Source organism: Triticum dicoccoides, chromosome 7A, assembly GCF_002162155.2.
Source record: "Triticum dicoccoides isolate Atlit2015 ecotype Zavitan chromosome 7A, WEW_v2.0, whole genome shotgun sequence".
Lineage (NCBI taxonomy): Eukaryota > Viridiplantae > Streptophyta > Magnoliopsida > Poales > Poaceae > Triticum > Triticum dicoccoides.
In genome coordinates, this window is record NC_041392.1 from 275,546,826 (window position 1) to 275,559,197 (window position 12,372).

The 12,372-nt window shown below is 47.7% G+C and overlaps 2 protein-coding genes across 6 annotated transcripts; one reads left to right on the forward strand and one right to left on the reverse strand.

The window, feature by feature from the left end:
- Window positions 1-6,707: 6,707 nt before the first annotated feature.
- LOC119331322 (spermidine synthase 1) lies at window positions 6,708-8,187 on the forward strand. The gene is made up of 2 exons (XM_037604494.1): window positions 6,708-7,629; window positions 7,733-8,187. Exons 1-2 carry the CDS (start codon window positions 6,851-6,853, stop codon window positions 7,926-7,928), a joined length of 975 nt encoding a protein of 324 aa, XP_037460391.1. The 5' UTR covers window positions 6,708-6,850; the 3' UTR covers window positions 7,929-8,187.
- A 554-nt stretch (window positions 8,188-8,741) lies between these two features.
- LOC119331321 (probable protein S-acyltransferase 7) lies at window positions 8,742-12,013 on the reverse strand. 5 transcript variants are annotated; one of them, XM_037604489.1, is made up of 6 exons: window positions 11,868-12,013; window positions 11,521-11,730; window positions 10,772-10,954; window positions 10,149-10,454; window positions 9,623-9,856; window positions 8,742-9,536 (listed from the first exon to the last, which is right to left on the reverse strand). In XM_037604489.1, exons 2-6 carry the CDS (start codon window positions 11,632-11,634, stop codon window positions 9,099-9,101), a joined length of 1,275 nt encoding a protein of 424 aa, XP_037460386.1. In that variant the 5' UTR covers window positions 11,635-11,730; window positions 11,868-12,013; the 3' UTR covers window positions 8,742-9,098. The 5 variants fall into 5 exon arrangements, with proteins under 5 accessions (XP_037460386.1, XP_037460387.1, XP_037460385.1 ...); XM_037604490.1 differs by having other exon boundaries at window positions 11,521-11,726; window positions 11,868-12,006; XM_037604488.1 differs by having other exon boundaries at window positions 11,521-11,774; window positions 11,868-12,001.
- Window positions 12,014-12,372: the final 359 nt, after the last annotated feature.

The following is a 12,372-nucleotide window of genomic DNA, read 5'->3' on the forward strand; positions in this document are numbered from 1 at the left end:
GGAGCGGGTGATGCGGGAGGGGGCGAGTGAGGCGAGTGGGGTGCGGGCTAGGGTTCGGTCGGGTGTGGACCGAGGGGATAAGGGGAGTGAGGGGGCCGGGTGGGCCATTGGGCCGGCCGGCTGGGCCGCTCGGCCCAGCGTGGGGGGGGTGTTTCTATTTTTATGTTTTTTTTGTTTGACCTTTTCCTTTTTTTCTATTTTCCTGTTTCTTTTAGTTTTACTTTATATGCAGTTTTTTTTATAATATATCAACTCAGCCCCTAAATTAGCATTATTAGTTAGGCTACTGTCATAATTAATTTGGCACTAAATAAATTAGTTTTACATTTGTTTATTATTGAAAAGTATTTAATAATTGTTTTAGCCCCTGTTTTTATTTAGTTTAGGCACTTAAACATTTTGAAAAAGGTTGGTTCCAACACCCAAAATAAGTTACGGATTATTTGCCACATGATGATCATTTTAAATTCTAACGTTTGAAAACCTTTATTGTTTGCCTGATTCTGAATTTGAATTTGAATCGGCTTGAACCAACTCGAGTTTATCAACCGTAACCGAGGTGACGCGGCACCATTAGCAGGGGTTTACTGTAGCTTAATTATCCGGGCGTCACAATCATTACTATCTTATATCTTTTGGCATGAACATGTGTATCACTACGATCGGGATTCGATAAACCATTCATTTTAGGTGCAAGACCATTGAAGGTATTATTCAAATAAACAGAGTAACCATTATTCTCCTTAAATGAATAACCGTATTGCGATAAACATAATCCAATCATGTCTATGCTCAACGCAAACACCAAATAACAATTATTTAGGTTTAACACCAATCCCGATGGTAAATGGAGCGTGCGATGCTTGATCACATCAACCTTGGAAACACTTCCAACACATATCATCGTCTCACCTTTGACTAGTCTCCGTTTATTCCGTAGCCTTTCATTTCGAGTTACCAACACTTAGCAACCAAACCGGTATCTAATACCCTGCTGCTACTAGGAGTACTAGTAAAGTACACATTTAATATAATCTATGTCCAATACATACTTCTTTCAACCTTGCCAGCCTTCTCATCTACCAAGTATCTAGGGTGGTTCTGCTTCAGTGACCGTTCCCCTTATTACAGAAGCACTTAGTCTCGGGCTTGGGTTCAACTTTGGGTTTCTTCACTAGAGCAGCAACTAATTTGTCGTTTCATGAAGTATCCCTTTCTTGCCCTTGCCCTTCTTGAAACTAGTGGTTTTACTAACCATCAACAATTGATGCTCCTATTTGATTTCTACTTTCGCGGTGTCGCGAATAGCTCAAGGATCATCATATCTATCCCTGATATGTTATAGTTCATCACGAAGCTCTAGTAGCTTGGTGGCAGTGACTTTGGAGAACCATCACTATCTCATCTGGAAGATCAACTCCCACTCGATTCAAGTGATTGTAGTACTCATACAATCCGAGCACATGCTCAACGATTGAGCTTTTCTCCTTAGTGTGCAGGCTTAAGAAACTTGTCAAAGGTTTCATACCTCTTGATGTGGGCACTAGCCTGAAATCCCAATTTCAGTCCTTGGAACATCTCATATGTTCTGCGATGTTTCAAAACGTCTTTGGTGCCTCAATTCTAAACCATTTAGCATTACGCACTGAACTATCATGTAGTCATCAACACGTGTATGTCAGATGTTCGCAACATCCACAACCGACGTTCGAGGGTCAGCTCACTGAGCGATGCATTAAGGACATAATCCTTCTGCGCAGCAATGAGGACAATCCTCTGTTTATGGACCCAGTCCGCATAATTGCTACTATCAACTTTCAACTAAATTTTCTCTAGGAACATATCTAAAACAGTAGAACTAAAGCGTAAGCTACGACATAATTTGCAAAGTCCTTTTGACTATGTTCATGATAATTAAGTTCATCTTACTATTTAATGAACTCCCACTTAGACATCCCTCTAGTCATCTAAGTGATACATGATCCGAGTCAACTAGGCCGTGTCCGATCATCACGTGAGACAGACTAGTCATCATCGGTGAACATCTTCATGTTGATCGTATCTTCTATACGACTCATGTTCGACCTTTCGGTCTTCCGCGTTCCGAGGCCATGTCTGTACATGCTAGGCTCGTCAAGTCAACCTAAGTGTATTGCGTGTGTAAATCTGGCTTACATCCGTTGTATTCGAACGTTAGAATCTACCACACCCGATCATCACGTGGTGCTTCGAAACAATGAACCTTCGCAAAGGTGCACAGTTAGGGGGAACACTTTTCTTGAAATTATTGCGAGGGATCATCTTATTTTAGCTACCGTAGTTCTAAGCAAATAAGATGTAAAACATGATAAACATCACATGCAATCAAATAGTGACATGATATGGCCAATATCATTTTGCTCCTTTTGATCTCCATCTTCGGGGCGCCATGATCATCATCGTCACCGGCATGACACCATGATCTCCATCATCATGATCTCCATCATCATGATCTCCATCATCATGATCTCCATCATCGTGTCTTCATGAAGTTGTCTCGTCATCTATTACTTCTACTAATATGGCTAACAGTTTAACAATAAAGTAAAGTAAATACATGACGTTTATGTTGACACGCAGGTCATAAATAAATTAAGACAACTCCTATGGCTCCTGCCGGTTGTCATACTCATCGACATGCAAGTCGTGATTCCTATTACAAGAACATGATCAATCCCATACATCACATATATCATTCATCACATCCTTTTGGCCATATCACATCACACGGCATATGCTGCAAAAACAAGTTAGACGTCCTCTAATTGTTGTTTGCATGTTTTACGTGGCTGCTATGGGTTTCTAGCAAGAACGTTTCTTACCTACGCAAAAACCACAACGTGATATGCCAATTTCTATTTACCCTTCATAAGGACCCTTTTCATCGAATCCGATCCGACTAAAGTGGGAGAGACAGACACCCGCTAGCCACCTTATGCAACTAGTGCATGTCAGTCGGTGGAACCTGTCTCACGTAAGTGTACGTGTAAGGTCAGTCTGGGCCGCTTCATCCCACGATGCCGCCGAATCAAGATAAGACTAGTAACGGCAAGTAAATTGACAAAATCGATGCCCACAACTACTTTGTGTTCTACTCGTGCATAGAAACTACGCATAGACCTAGCTCATGATGCCACTGTTGAGGAACGTAGCAGAATTTTAAAATTTTCTACGCATCACCAAGATCAATCTATGGAGTCATCTAGCAACGAGAGAGAGGAGTGCATCTACATACCCTTGTAGATCGCGAGCGGAAGCGTTCAAGAGAACGGGGTTGATGGAGTCGTACTCGTCGTGATCCAAATCACCGATGACCGAGCACCGAACGGACGACACCTCCGCGTTCAACACACGTACGGTTGGGGAAGACGCCTCCTCCTTCTTGATCCATCAAGGGGGAAGGAGAGGTTGATGGAGATCCAACAGCACGACAGTGTGGTGGTGGAAGCAGCGGGGATCTCGGCAGGGCTTCGCCAAGCTCAGCGAGAGGGAGAGGTGTTACGAGGGGAGAGGGAGGCGCCAGGGGCTAGGGTGCGGCTCCCATGCGCCTCCCCACTATATATAGGGGTGGAGGGGGCTGGTTTCTTGCCCTCCAAATCCATTGGGGCGTTGGCAAAGGTGGGGGAAAGAAATCCCATCATTTCCCTTCCCCATCGATTGTTATCCCCCCTTTTTAGGGATCTTGATCTTATCCCTTCGGGATATGATCTTATTCCTTCTAAGGGGGGATCTTGGTGCGCCTTGACCAGGGGTGTGGGGCCTTGCCCCCACTACCCACGTTCATGTGGGTCCCCCCGTGCAGGTGGGCCCCACTATGGAACCTTCTAGAACCTTCCCGGTACAATACCGAAAAATCCCGAACATTTTCCGGTGGCCAAAATAGGACTTCCCATATATAAATCTTTACCTCCAAACCATTCTGAAACTCCTCGTGACATCCGGGACTCCGAACAACTTTCGGGTTACCGCATATCTCTACAACCCTAGCGTCACTGAACCTTAAGTGTGTAGACCCTACGGGTTCGGGAGACATGCAGACATGACCGAGATGACTCTCCGATCAATAACCAACAGCGGGATCTGGATACCTATATTGGCTCCCACATGTTCCACGATGATCTCATCGGATGAACCACGACGTCGAGCATTCAATCAATCCCGTATTCAATTCCCTTTGTCCAGCGGTATTGTACTTGCCCGAGATTCGATCGTCGGTATCTGATACCTTGTTCAATCTTGTTACCGGCAAGTCTCTTTACTCGTTCCATAACACATCATCCCGTGATCAACTCCTTGGTCACATTGTGCACATTATGATGATGTCCTACCGAGTGGGCCCAGAGATACCTCTTCGTCACACGGAGTGACAAATCCCAGTCTCGATTCGTGCCAACCCAATAGACACTTTCAGAGATACCCGTAGTGCACCTTTATAGCCACCCAGTTACGTTGTGATGTTTGGCACACCCAAAGCATTCCTACGGTATCCGGGAGTTGCACAATCTCATGGTCTAAGGAAATGATACTTGACATTTAGAAAAGCTTTAGCATACGAACTACACGATCTTTGTGCTAGGCTTAGGATTGGGTCTTGTCCATCACATCATTCTCCTAATGATGTGATCCCGTTATCAACGACATCCAACGTCCATGGTCAGGAAACCGTAACCATCTATTGATCAACGATCTAGTTAACTAGAGGCTTACTAGGGACATGGTGTTGTCTATGTATCCACACATGTATCTGAGTTTCCTATCAATACAATTCTAGCATGGATAATAAACGATTATCATGAACAAGGAAATATAATAATAACCAATTTATTATTGCCTCTAGGGCATATTTACAACAAAACTAAAACTAAAACCCTAAACTATCCTATACTTCACGGTGATCTCGTAGCCAATGCTGGGCTGGTCGGCTGCTCCTCCTCCGTCATCATCGCCTGACCCGTCGTCAGAGTCGGGCTTGGGGCGACGAAAGGTGGTGGCGCGGTGGCAGGTCTTCCCGGCGGCCTCCTAATGCTCGCGGATGATCCTCTCCACCTCCTCCTGCGTCGTGCGCAGTGCAGTCGCGGCCACCGAGGATGTGGGTTGGGGGAGAGGGCAGCGATCTCAGCGAGGAACTATTCCTCGCCGTACCTGGCTATCTCCCTGTCGAGGCGGCGAAGACGGCGCTTGGCCGTCTCCGACGTCATCACGGAGCGGTTCAGGGTCCGCCATTATGTGTGGCGCGCGGGACGTCGAAATCCGTGAACTGGGATTGGCCCACGACGTTGCACCTGTCTCATCGCCGCTGCTCCCGATCAGTGTACTCCTTCGTCGTCATAGTGCTCTAGGACAACGACGAGGAGGAGCCGCTGCAGGGGTAGTGCAGAATGCTCCCGCGTGCCTTGGGCAGGGGCGGCGGCGACGAACGACGCTCCTCCTTGACGATGCGGCGAGGTAGCGGCGAAAGGCGCTCCACCTTTACGACGTGTCGTGTCGGTGGCGAGAGCGGCTCTTCCTTCACGCGGCGTTCAATTTGGACACTGCTGCTGGGCGACGATGGAGAGCGTGGATGGGATGCCGGCTCCGACTTCATGGGAAGGAGCGCCCCCGGTGGCAGAGTCGGGTGTTGGTGTGGGCAACAGATCGACGGAGCATCAGCTCCATCTGCTCCTCGAACTCCGCGTCGGTGTCGGCGTAAACCTAGCCCGACACCGCTGGCGTGGACTTCGGCGGCGACTGCTTGTCCTCCTTGCCCCCGCAGGAGATGATGATCTCCTCTCGCGTCGAGTCACCGCCAGCCGACGAGGACGACAGCGTCTCCACGAGTCGCCAGATCCTGCACCAGAACCGCCTGCCAGCATTGACGCCCAGGACTTGCCCATCGCCGAAGATGTGGAGAAGGGTGCGACGAGGAGGAGGAAGAGGAAGGAGGAGGATGTGATGTGGACGGCGCCGGAGCGCGGCTTAAATAGCCGCGACTAGGCCATGTGAAGGGCCGGTCAGCCGCTTCAATGCGGCGCAATGGCCAGAGTTGGTTCCTCGGGACCCTGCTCCGCATTGAAGCGGTGGCTGCCGAGAGGCCACGTCGGTCAGTGCCGCCCTCCCTCTGGTCACATTGCGGCATCAATGCCGGCTTCCGCGTGCTGTGGGCTGACATGAGTGCGGCGTGGTAAGCAACACGTGCATCGAAAGGAAAGCGCGGGAGGGGCATGTGACGGGTTCTTGTTGGGTCAGGACGGTCAAAAACGGGCTTGAGAGCGGCCAGGACTCCCACAAATCTCCTCCATTTTTGTCTCTGGTTTGCGAGAGAAATCGCATCCAGATCGCCCCGCGAACCGATACAGGTCGACGTTGCATGGCTTCCGTGATCCGAACAACACGGTCCAAACAATTTTTTTTAAGGGATACACGGTCCAAACAGTTGCAAAAGACTTACGTATCCGACTTGAAGATACCCTAAGAATATAGCTGGCCAAATGGGCCGGGCTAACCAGGCTGGCCCGTGAGCGCCGGCACGGCCCGCCATGAACCTGACACGGGCTAAACGGGCCGGGTCCGGCACGCGGCACGCCCTGGGCCGTGTTTGGGACGGAAAGCAGTGGGTGGTCCCACGTTGACACGCCCCCAGAATATCAGCCGGGTGCTTTTCACGCGGAGGCAAAAGCGAAAACCCTAAAGCCGCCGCCCACACATCCCCAAGGAATAAAACCTCAAGGCCGCGGCTGACATCCCTCCAAGCTTACACCTAGCCGCCGTCGCCGACGAAATCCACCCAAGCCGCCGAGCTCGTCTCGCCGTCGTCGCGCTCTAGGCTTTTGGGATGGAGGCCGAGACGGCGGCGAAGAGGGCGCGGGAGAACGAGGGCGCTGCGGCGGCGGACGGAGCCGGGGAGCAGGCGGGGATCTCCGCCGTCATCCCCGGATGGTTCTCCGAGATCAGCCCCATGTGGCCCGGCGAGGCGCACTCGCTCAAGGTGGAGAAGGTCCTGTTCCAAGGCAAGTCGGACTACCAAGACGTGCTGGTTTTCCAGTCCTCCACCTACGGGAAGGTGCTCGTCCTGGATGGGGTGATCCAGGTGACCGAGAGGGACGAGTGCGCCTACCAGGAGATGATCACCCACCTCCCTCTCTGCTCAATCAAAGACCCCAAGAAGGTCCTGGTCATCGGGGGCGGGGACGGCGGCGTTCTGCGTGAGGTCTCGCGGCACTCCTCGGTGGAGCAGATCGACATCTGCGAGATCGACAAGATGGTGGTCGATGTGTCCAAGCAGTTCTTCCCTCATCTGGCCCTCGGGTTCGAGGACCCTCGCGTCTCCCTGCACATCGGCGACGGCGTCGCCTTCCTGAAGAATGCTCCAGAGGGCACCTACGATGCGGTTATCGTCGATTCCTCCGACCCAGTAGGCCCTGCCCAGGAGCTGTTCGAGAAGCCGTTCTTTGAGTCCGTCTCCAGGGCTCTGCGTCCGGGCGGGGTCGTCTGCACCCAGGCGGAGAGCATATGGCTGCACATGCACATCATAGAGGACATCGTCACCAACTGTCGCCAGGTTTTCAAAGGCTCGGTGAACTACGCATGGACTACGGTGCCCACATACCCAAGGTACGCACCACTGATCCTTCCTGTCTATGTGACCGAAGTCGGTTTTCCTTTCTTTAGCCACCGAGTTTATGATTCAGCTTATGATTCTTGGTTGTTGTTGCAGCGGAGTGATAGGTTTCATGCTCTGCTCCACGGAGGGGCCTAGTGTTGATTTCCAGCACCCTGTCTTCAGCATTGAAGAGGACGAATACTCCACAAAATCCAAGGGGCCGCTCAAGTTCTACAATTCTGAGTTCCACACTGCATCGTTTTGTTTGCCATCATTTGCGAGGAGGGTCATTGAGGCCAAGGCTAACTAGATTCTCATGAAGATGGTCACTGGAACCAAGGCCAACTAGAATAACTGGTTTGGTTTCAATTTCAACACTGGGAGCAATCTGTCTGAGCGTAGACAGAGGAAAAGCCCCCCCTTTTTTTATTAACTTGCAATAAGCCCACATGGAAATTATTGGTACCTGTGATTCTGTCTGCTGTATGTTTCAGGTTGTATTTCCTGGTTACCTGGTGGTATGAGAACCTTCTGAATTTAGTTTTTTGCCCTGCAGTTTTCTTATCTTATCTTATGCTTCCTCTGTATCAAAATGTCAGTTCCTTCCTTCAAGCGTTTTTTTTTTTTGCAAAAACTGCCATCCATTGGATGGAGATCGTGTGATTCATGGGGGTTCGCTGGCAAAACGTCCCTGGGGAACGTCACACAGAATTTAGTAAAAACAACACCAAGCATTACTAGGTACATTTCACAGTTCAACACCGCACTGAATGATTAAATTGGTTACATTTTTGGAATCAGACCCTGCCTTGTGGACACAACACGGTTGGATTTTTGAATCAGAGGAAGACTTTGTTAATTATATATGCTTGTGTGATGTCTTAATAGGATATCCCCAACTACTTTACATAAAAAAACATAAATAAGAGTGCTATAGGAGTGCATGTTTAACGTAGCAACATGGCTGTTGGGGTTGGGGTGGGGTGGGGAGAAGCATTTCCTAACTTATCATGAACAACCTGAAATTACATTTTGTACTCTCTTTGCTCCAAGATGTTAGCAAACGAAGCGAACATTCGATATTTGATGAATCCACTAGGCAGCTTAATTGTTACTCCCTCCGTTCATAATATAAGACGTTTTTGCAGTCCAACAGAGGTAGTATAAGTTACAGTACAACTCAAGTAAATGTGATAACTGTGGCACACACAAACGTACGCAACCTACAACATATGAATTAACAGGTACAGTCCATATCACTAGCAGTACAACCCATTCTAAACCAAGATGGATCCAGTGAAACCATCCGGTCCATCAATTCGTGTTCCATCATGCCTATATTGCTAATCAGTTGATCTACAAATAACACCTAGATTAAGCCAAAATAGCGAATCTGTTCTACCATTTGCCCTACTTTCTTTTTTTCTTTCTGAGCTATGCCGCTCTGAGCTAGGGATAGAGGGTTTGTGAGGTAAGTGCCTTAAGGATTATCATTTGTATGCCGCACAGTCTTTTTCCTCTCAGTGAACTTGTTGTCCATGCCAAACTCTTCTGCAAACGTCTCGATGTCAGATGCAATTTCAGAGCAACCCTTTCGACAATGTGGGGGTTCTGTGCCGCATCGCTCAAGCCCCATAGAACTGCCAATCTGGCTGTGTAAGTCCTCCATGTCTTCTGCACCCACAGCTTGCCTCTTCGTGCCCATCTCAAGGTCCACGCTCATCTTCGGCGGGCTTAGGACCCGCCCCATGCTAAGCGTTGAGGCGAAGGCTGCAGAATCCTCGTTAGCTTTAGCCCTGAAATTGTTTCTGGAGCTGGGAATCCTTGAGCATAGGATCTCGATGAAATTTTGGACCAGCCCACGGTTGTAAGGATTGCTTCTCCTATCGTAGCGGTACCGGAAGTTCTCATAAGTAGTCTGCAATAATTATTCCTTGGATTAGCATTGCACATAAACTGCAAAGACAACCAACTGTTACTACATCTACTGGACAAAAACCTGACCTGATTGGTGGAAATCAAGTAGAGGTGGAATGAGGTCAATCCTCCGACAAACCACACAGCAACGAATGTGTATAACATGAGAATGGCGGAGATGGGCGACTTCAAGATAGCTCTACCAAATGTGCACTCATGGGTGTCCATTATTTTCCCGATGTTGACCCAGCAGAATGTGAACACGTATATGCATAGCACAGTTGCTGAAGATACAAACATAAGGAAGAAGCGGTAGTTTCTCTGCAGGAAAGGAAAATCCAAAATGAGTAACATGTATGGTAATTGTTTATTATGGTGCACATATGTCCCCTTCAACATTAAGAGAAAGCATATATTTAATTACATGTGTCCCCATTCTTCTTTTTGTCCAATTTCTTTAACATAATTTAGACTTAGCATGACTACTGCTGCCTCAGCAATCCAGAAAATCTTACAGAAGTAAAACCCTCAACAGAAAGTAATTACTCATTTTTTTTTCTAATAGAAATCCTTATGTGATTGATGATCTTGCTAACACAAAAATAATGCATACCTTTCCAATACACTGCCCTACCCAAGGACAGTGGTGATCAAAACGTTCGACACAGTTATTGCAGATTGAGCAATGGGAGCACCTTGGTGGACGATAAAGCATACATGTATGGCAATATTTGACCTTAACTAAAACACCATTGACAATAACGTCCTTGGTGAGTGGTAAACCAGCTGAGCCATGTTGACCACCTGGCCAATCTGATAAGTTGGAGGATTCACCAATGTCTTCTGGTTCCGGAGGATGAGAATTACGCGGAACAATTCCAGGATCACGTCCAGACGTGAGAAGCAGAAGAACGAGAATCTGCATAACAGAAACAAAAATTGATTAGTAATCTTGTCAAGCTACAGTTACAAAATTGCGGACACGACAGCACCTCTGGTTCAATACATAAAAACACAAATGGTTACATTCTCTGCTAAGCAACTGTGGCATAACTTGACATGGTAGAAGCCAACACAAAGCATTTCAGTTCTTAAAACAGATTTGTGAGATAAGGTATTGATGATCCATATGATGCATTTGCAAGGCCGAAGGGATGGCTACAAAATTTCCAAAACAGAATAGAGAAAGGCATGAATGTGCACACAGCTAACTGGATGCACATCTCGTTAACTTACATATGCTGTAAAGATGATAGATACAGATGCCACCCAACCTCCAATTTGATTTTGGTACCCATGGGCAAGCTGTGGAGAAACAACGGCAGCAAAGATGATCACTGGGATGACAATTAAACATACTGTGGCTATGAGTGACCTCACATCAGGCCCAAAAATAAGTCTCCCTCCAAGAAAAAATATCTGCAGGGACATATAAAGAACACCCTTAAGATGAAGATAGTACCATAAATGCTATTGAATTTAAAACTTAAGAATATAAGACAATGAAGTTACGATAAACCGCCGTTTCCCACTATTAAGCCCGTCCAGTGCATTTCTAATCACAGTGAAGTTGTACAGATGTGGATAAACTCCAGAATATGTTCAACAGTTGAAGGAAACAAACTGTCGGTGCATTTTTTCGATAAAAAACTGTCGGTACATTGAGATAAAAGCAATATGAGTTTGTTTTTCGAAATGAGAGGGCTCATGAAATGTACAGCTAAGTAATGAACAGCCACCACAATACTGAATCACACACTATAAATCAACCCAAAGTCCTAAAATAATATGGTTCAAACCTTAAATCCACAATTCCCGTACATCAGAGCAGGTGCTCAGACGCCATTACGGCTCCAACCACTCATGGCCCCATCTTTTAAAATCGCTAAGAAAAAGAGAACACGATGCAATTCCTGAGTTCCTGCCCCACTAGTTAGTGCTACTGCACAATCACAAACCCAGAATAAAGGGCAAGAAATCCTCACATTGCTCCCTTTCCACGCCTGGTACACGCGCCGCGGCGGCGCCGCATCGGCCTCCATGATCCGACGGTTGGAGTCGGACAGCTGCTGCACCTTCCCCTGCATCCTCCCCTCCATCCACCTCAACCCAGACGCTCCCTGTTCCGTTCACCAAAGCACCCCCGCTGGCCGTTGCACCCGCCAGAATCTTGAGAAACCCTAAGCCAAGTCTGACTAGTCGCAACTTCAGAAATCAAGCGAAATGAAAGCTACACCGGCTGCAAGAACAAGCAGGCGGTTCTCACGGATCCCAGCACGAGAAGGGGAGATGCCCGGATAAAACGAAACAGCGGGAGACGGCGAGTCCGCACCTGGGAAGGAGGGTCGACGGCGACAGGAAGCTTCCCGGGAATCAAGGGGGGCGAGAGGATGGGGGCGCGTGGTGATGTCACCTTGGGATCCCAAGAAGGCGAGTGCTTGCTCGCTGAGAAGAGTGGAAAAGTTTCAGTCCGAAGAGACTGTAGACTGTAGTGGTATCTCTTTTACAAACTAACACCCTGGCATTGTTTCAATCTTACAAATAGCCTCCGTTCATGTTCCCGTATTTAAATATCCTACTACTAGACGTCCTAAGGCAGGGTAAAACATTTGATAGGAGCGAAGTGAGTCTAGATCAGATGGTTGGATTCCTTATTTCAGGATGTTCAGCGATGTTTATTCAGTGGGAATAGATGTTTCTGTTGACTACAAGACGTTTGTAGTGGCTTTGTCAATCTTAAAATAATGTGTCGGCAAAGTCCCCGAGATGCTTATAGAAATATGATGTGTATTCATAGAGATGAGTGCATATATGCATATGTGAGCGACTTCGGTTGT